We start from the raw sequence: 7,340 nt of genomic DNA, 5'->3' as shown, positions 1-7,340 counted from the left end.
TTTTCGGCTACTTCTTAACGGAACTACTGTATATTACTATCGCTATTAAAGGTTAATTTCAATAACAATTTATTTCTCTGTTTGTTAACAGCTATTTGCAATATAGAAATTCCCCTTAAGATTTATCAAAATCTTATTATATAAGAAAAATCGTTACTTAGTTTAACAGAGAATATTTTTCCAATTAAATTACTAATAAACCAAGTTTGAAGTATCTGTGACAAAGATGTCCAAACTTATGGGTGATTACGTCAATTGGACATTTTGCTTGACCTTCACCTTGACCTTTGACCCTGAGCTTCCAAAATTTAACAGGTTTCATTACTCTGCGATTTAGATTGTGGCCAGGAAGCTGTTCACAAACACACACACACACACACACACACACACACACACACACAGGGGGTAAAACCTAACCTCGTTCCAACTTCGTTGGCGGAGGTAAACAGAAAGTTTGCTTTATATAAAATCATTGAGTAGTAGCTTTTTTGTTAACTAAATTCATCACAGTTTTACTGCAGTTTTATTTAGCACAAAATTGGCCACTGGCTTTGCCGGAAATTATTTATTGGTATCGAATGCTGTAAATGGCTGAATAATACATGCTGTATTTAAGACAAAATTCAAACTAGACTTTTCACATTTGAACGGGATGTACCGTATTTCTCTTATATAATTGGTATAAAAAATATTGTAAGTTTCTGTTGTTACTTTTATATATATATATATATATATATATATATAGCCAAAAGTGTATAATAACAAGTCAAGTAATTTTGTTTTGGTAAACCATGTTATTTATTATCATCATTATATTAGCATCATCATTATTATTATTATTATCATCATCATCATCATCATCATCATTATCATCATCATCATTATTATTATTATCATTATTATCATCATCATCATCATCATCATCATCATCATCATCATCATTATTATTATCATCATTAACATTCAATATTGATACCACATATTGATTCATGCGTTATAAATTCCATAAATATTCAAAACAATAATAAACATTTCAAAACGAAACTCCCTCTAATAATACACCAATTCTACATTTCGCTTTCATTCAAGTCAGCCAAAACGAACACGAATAACCCTCCGAACGTTGTGTGACCTTGACATTTAGCATCCAACGTTTCAATCAGGATTCACAGAAATTGTCATAAAAAAAAATGGTAAGGATGAAAGCGGCCCGCTAAGCCCATTCACTAGTTCCTGAATTGTGAGTAAAATGACAACTTTAATAACCTTTATTTACGCAAAACAAATTTACAGTTTGCGATGTGGTTTTCGTATGTTGGTGAAATTGGTGTGTAGGTTTTGTTATTTTAGAGCTGTGGGTTATTTTTTATTTTTTTTGGAGATAGTTTTTAGTGGATTTAGTATTTATTTTAATATTTTTAGTGGATTTAGTATGTGTTTTTAGAAAATTTTAATTGATTTAGTATATCTTTTTAGAAAAAATTTAATTGATTTAGTATGTCTTTTAACATTTTTTCAATTGTTTTAACATTTGTTTTAAATGTTTAGCATTTATATTTATTCTAAAATTTTAATGGATTTAATATTTATTATAACATTTCTAATGGATTTAGTATGTATTTTTTCATTTTTTTTAAAGAATTTAACATTTGTTAATATAATTAGCATTTATTTTAACATTGTTAATAAATTTAGCATATATTTTAACATTTTGTAATGACCTTGGCATTTATTGTGACAAATGTTTTTTAATAAATTTAGCAATTATTTTAAAAATGTTTAAGGGTTCGTGAAAGCGTTTTGAAAATGTTCATTCTGTGAACGATACACAACCTTCGAGATGGAATATTTCGTATATTCCCTTTTGCAAAAGTAAAAATAGACCCTTGAAGTCAGCGCTCAAGGGAAAATATTTTTTTTTCTCATATGAAAAAGTAAAGTGAAAAGTTCTTCAAAAAGCACGAATGGAGACCAAGACTCAAAAATATATTTTTTTTTATTCTGCTTTTGATACTCGCTGATATTAATTTTTTTTTTCTTCCGCCAACAAAGTTGGAAGGAGGTCATGTTTTACCCCCCCTGTTTGTGTGTTTCTTTGTTTGTTGTGTGTGTGTGTATGATTGTGAACAGCTTCCTGGCCACAATTTTAATCGTAGAGTAATGAAACTTGCATTGATTAACTGTTATATTAAAAGCTGGAATTATTAAATTTTGGAAGGTTGAGGTCAAAGGCCAAGGTCACGGTCAAGCAAAATATCCAATTCACGTAATCATCCATAAGTTTGGACATCGTTGTCACAGTCTTGAAATTTTGTTCGGATTTGAGTGTATGAAAATCCACGCCACTTAATACATGTTAAGGTTAAAGGTCAAGGTCAAGGTCGATAAATAAGCTGCCGCGGTAGAGGTCTGCGCTCTACTGAGTGCCCCTCTACTTTTTCAGAATATATTTGCTGTGAGATAATGCATGCTGTTTTAAGAATCAATTTTCTCACAGCGCTCAGTAAAATGTATTTTCTGAATGAATTTCAAGGGAAGTTTTGAAATTCTATTTCCAAATACAATAATTAAAGAATAGATGTGAAACGCACACTAGGTAAATTGCAGTAATACAAATGTTGCACACGAAGACTGTACGTTGTTGTTGTTGTTGTTATTGTTGTTGTTGTTGTTGTTGTTGTTGTTGTTGTATTTACGAAGAATACCAATAATTTTGTTCTTGTTCATTACGCAATTGCGTATCTGTTATTATTATTATTATTATTATTATTATTATTATTATTATTATTATTATTATTATTGTTGTTGTTGTTGTTGTTATTTTATTAATAATAATAATAATAATAATAATAATAATAATAATAATAATGATAATAATAATAATAATAATAATAATAATGATAATAATAATAATAATAATAATAATAATAATAATAATATTTGCATGCTGCATTGCTGCACACAATATGTGGGCACCAACAATTTTGCAAGTGCGCTGCAAAACGCACTTGCCGTGCCAGACATGTTTGCGGCCGCCGGCCCAAGTGTCAAGAAAGACATTGATTTTTGGCTTCAGGTAGACCACATCTCTGGCTGTTCCGCCACACGGGAAAAAATTGCTACGTCCAAGACATTGGGAGTACGATCGGAGTCAGGTCTTATAGCACCAGACCGAGAAGGGATTTGTCCTTGATCGTATAGTATCTTCTTTTTTAGATAGAGATTTGGGAAGGATTAGATAGAAAGAAGTGAGGAAGAAATGGTAGGATTCGGGAAGGTATAGGCTGAAGTAAGAGGAATAGGGAAATAATAATCGAGATCGTACGTATTGGTAAGACACTGGAAAATATAAATCATAGGGTCCATTAAAGAAAGTCAGATTATTATTATTATTATTATTATTATTATTACTTGCTAAGCTATAACCCGTGTTGGAAAAGCAGGATGATATAACCCTAGGGGCTCCAACAGGGAAAATATTTCGGTGAGGGAAAGGAACAAGGAATAATAAGATATTTTAAGAATGACGTTTAAATATATTAAAGGTAATAGTCACCATAGTTGGAAAGTTACTTCATACCATTTATTGTTATGTTACTTTCGTTAAATAGGAAACTATTAACTATTCACTATTTAAATCTCATGTAAGTGTGGTTTCACAGTGATAATATTTCCCTTCATACTTTAATTGTAATCGAAAACTGAATTGGAATCGTTTTGATCAAAACCCCTTGTAAATTTAGTCTCAACATGATAATTTTTTCCCTTGATACTTGAATTGGAAGAGCGAATATCTTCTCAGATTAAAAGTTGTGAATTTCTCTTTTAATAAAGTCACGCGAACATGACATTGAGTAGCAAATGACAAAGTAGATTGGAACAGCCAATGGGGAAACTCATCATCCATCTCTGAAAGCAATCAGAGGGGAAAAGGACTGACCTTGAAGGAGCGTAACCAAATACTTTACTTGATGAGGAGTTGGCAAGCGCTAACCTTGAAGAAGTCGGTATTGTAGCCTCTAAAAAAAGTAAAAGTAAGTAGTGAACTAGACGGCAAAGTCTTGGCAAGGAAGATGAGGCAGAAAGCAGTAATATTTCAAGGAAGGGAAGACAAGTGAAGAATCTAGTGCTTGTATATAAAGCGGAAGAAGTTTTAGTTGACTTTGAAATAAGGAAAAAGATTTCTAGGAAGAAGTAGCAAGTGCTGACTTCGGAGATGAAGTAAACGCCCACTAAGAAGAAGAAGAAGAAGAAGAAGAAGAAGAAGAAGAAGAAGAAGAAGAGTTCCTACCAAGAAGTAAAAGTAAGTAATGAACTAGAAGACAGTCTTGGCAAGGAAGATCAGACAGCAAGCAGTGACTTAGGAGATGGAGTAAACGCCGACCAAGAAGAAGAAGACGACGACGACGAGGAAGAAGAAGAAGAAGAAGAAGAAGAAGAAGAAGAAGAAGAAGAAGAAGAAGAAGATGACGACGACGAGGAAGAAGAAGAAGAAGAAGTGGAAGAAATAACCCAATTACAAACAAACAGCTTTACCCCAAGAGAGAAAACAAGTTTTGCCCCAGACATCAAGGGCTGCCCCTGAAAAAGCAAGAAGCAACTGCAGATGGGTATTTGGGTATTTGCGGGGCCACTTATGCCCCTAACTGCACCCACTTTTTAGCTTTTTACTTTATTTACTTTACCCCCAATCCAGATCCCTCTATTCCTTCCTGCTGTGAAACCTATTCACTTTTACTTCATGGTGCCATAATAGGGTTTGCCAAAGCGCTTTGCCGTGAGATGTAATTTACAAATCCTTTTCCGTAAATTTATCAAATAAACGTATAACTAATAAACACTCGCATATGTGCACTGTATATTGCATGTGAATATTTTTTATCATGCGTAGATTTAAATAAAACAATTTTTTTTAATATGTTTATTTTGAGGATAATTGCACGCTTATTGGAATAATTGTCATTATGGAAGTAACGCAAAACAATAATAAATATCTACATATATAATATATACAAAATATTTCATGGAGAATTTTGTAATTATTGTTATTTTCAGAACGAGTGTTCATTAAAGGGAAAGCGGCGGATGTCCTTAATAAATGATTATTAAACATTATTCTGCAATTTGAATGAATAATACACGCTTTGTATTTGCAGTATATATTTATACGTATTATATACTGTAGGTTATCATTATTGGCATTATTAACATTTTGGTAATATTTTATGTAGATTATTATTTTTTCAGTTAAATAACTATAATTGTTCAGTGGCTACTTTCCTCTTGGCAAGGGTAGGAGAGACTCTTTAGCTACGATAAGCAGCTCATCTAGGAGGACACTCCAATCTCTAACCATTATTCTCTAGTCATGGGTAGTGCCATAGCCTCTGTACCGTGGTCTTCCGCTGTCTCAGGTTAAAGTTCTTTTGCTTGACGATAAACTAGGGCGTGTTGTTCTATATTTCCTTATTTTCTTTCCTCGCTTGTTTATTTTCCCTGCTAGAGAGCCCTTGGGATTATAGCATCTTGTTTTCCAACTAGTGTTGTAACTAAGCTAAATAATAATAATAATAATAATGATAATAATAATAATAATAATAATAATAATAATAATAATAATAATAATAATAATAATATAGAAATGATTGATGATGATGATATTATTCTAGCATCATAATATTAAACTTTCCCAAAAATACTTCATTTTGTAGCCGAGTAAGTGAACCTCAGTTGGCCCTTTTTACGTTCCACATTTTAACTTTCCTTTATTGAAACTCCGACTGTTCTAATTCCCTTTCACGCTAAAGGTGATTAAGTATATTGACACAAAAAAAAAAAAAAAAAAAAAAAAAAAAAAAAAAAAAAAAACTTTTATGCGAGTGGATATAGATATTCTATCGTTGTTATATATGAGAACTTTTCGTTTTGTTTTACCCAGGGTGAAATAGAATTAAACCTGCACTGTTAAAAGTTTGCATTAAAAAAACGCTAAATGTCTGGCAACAATTATTCCAGGATTTTTACTGTCTTAAAAATTTATATATTGACGTAAAGGAGTGATATTACGGTCACCACCCCGTAGAAGATTATAACAAAGTAAGGTAAAATTTCGGTCGCCTTTATTTTACTGAAATACGGTTGAGAACAGTATATTTTTACTGAGAATTCCCAATTAAAATTACGGTTTTTTTCTATGAGTGTCCCTCTTATGCTTAGTTTTTTATAATAGATGAGTTAGACACAATCTTTGTAACGTTAAGTGAAGTAGACCTTATATGTTGTTTTGATTAGGGTTAATTAGACCTTGTTCTTGTTGGCGTTAGGCGAATTAGATCGTGCATTGTTATCAACCAGATCTTTAGACATGTTAAGTTTTAGTCGTCAGGTAAATTAGACATTAGACCGTACTTTCTTTGACGTTGTGTAAGTCGGTCCTTTAGTTACCTTATGTGAATTAGATTTTACATTTTTAATAATTAAAACTTACTTTCTTTAACAATACAATATAGATTTTTGGGCTGTTTTTAGTAGTCCAATTCTTGTATAATTACAGGTTAGCTATTCATTAACTGACTCCCAAGCTGAATTTAACTTCAGCCTTTACGTTTAAGAACGAATTTTCATAAATAATCGAGTAGTATTGCATATGCTAAATTATATTTAACGCTTGCATGGTTGACCTTTTATTTATTCGTATAAATGTTCACACTAGCAATTATATGTGTGCACTATTAAAAAGAGCCGTAATTTTAATCGGAAATTCCCCGTAAAAAATATACTGTTCTCAGCCGTATTTCAGTAAAATTCAGGTGACCGTAATTTTTACCCAACTATGATATTATCTCTTACGGGTCGGTGACTGTAGATATCACTCCTTAACGTTAACATATCCGTTTTTGAAACGGTAAATGCTTTGGAACATTTATTCTAGTATTTTTACCCTTTTTACGGCAAATTTCTAACAGTATGCACTTTGCAATCAAAATGAAGTAGTAGCAGATGGCGCTGTTATTATCCTGTATATTCAATTCTCGTAATATCTCAAGTATGAAGGATTTTTTACCATGTACGAAAGAATTATAACATCATTGTATGGTAATGAAGAACCACACCTAGTTGTCCTTGAAGGCGTCTTATAGTTTCCAGTTTGCTCTCTTATGGAAAACAATTCCCCTGAAGTTAATTACGGTACTTATTATATTCTATATTCCCTTCTTTTGTATGATTAAGAGTTTTTTTTTCCTTGGTATGCAACTTGCAACAGCTGTTTTTTTCTTTTTCTTTTTTATGGATCTTTCGTATAGGTGGAGTGAGAGATGAAAAGTAAATTGCCACAATCT

The 7,340-nt window shown here is 31.7% G+C and overlaps 2 protein-coding genes across 3 annotated transcripts in view; both read left to right on the top strand.

Moving 5' to 3' along the window:
• LOC137629741 (FYVE, RhoGEF and PH domain-containing protein 2-like) overlaps positions 1-7,340 on the top strand; it is a 475,513-nt gene that overhangs the window by 343,911 nt on the left and 124,262 nt on the right. The gene's annotated exons all lie outside the window — the stretch shown is intronic.
• LOC137629347 (uncharacterized) lies at positions 3,023-4,585 on the top strand. The gene is made up of 2 exons (XM_068360601.1): positions 3,023-3,139; positions 4,238-4,585. The coding sequence occupies exons 1-2, from the start codon at positions 3,023-3,025 to the stop codon at positions 4,583-4,585; spliced, it is 465 nt and encodes a 154-aa protein (XP_068216702.1).

Source organism: Palaemon carinicauda, chromosome 37 (assembly GCF_036898095.1).
Source record: "Palaemon carinicauda isolate YSFRI2023 chromosome 37, ASM3689809v2, whole genome shotgun sequence".
NCBI classification, from domain to species: domain Eukaryota; kingdom Metazoa; phylum Arthropoda; class Malacostraca; order Decapoda; family Palaemonidae; genus Palaemon; species Palaemon carinicauda.
This window is presented reverse-complemented; position numbering and strand designations above follow the sequence as displayed.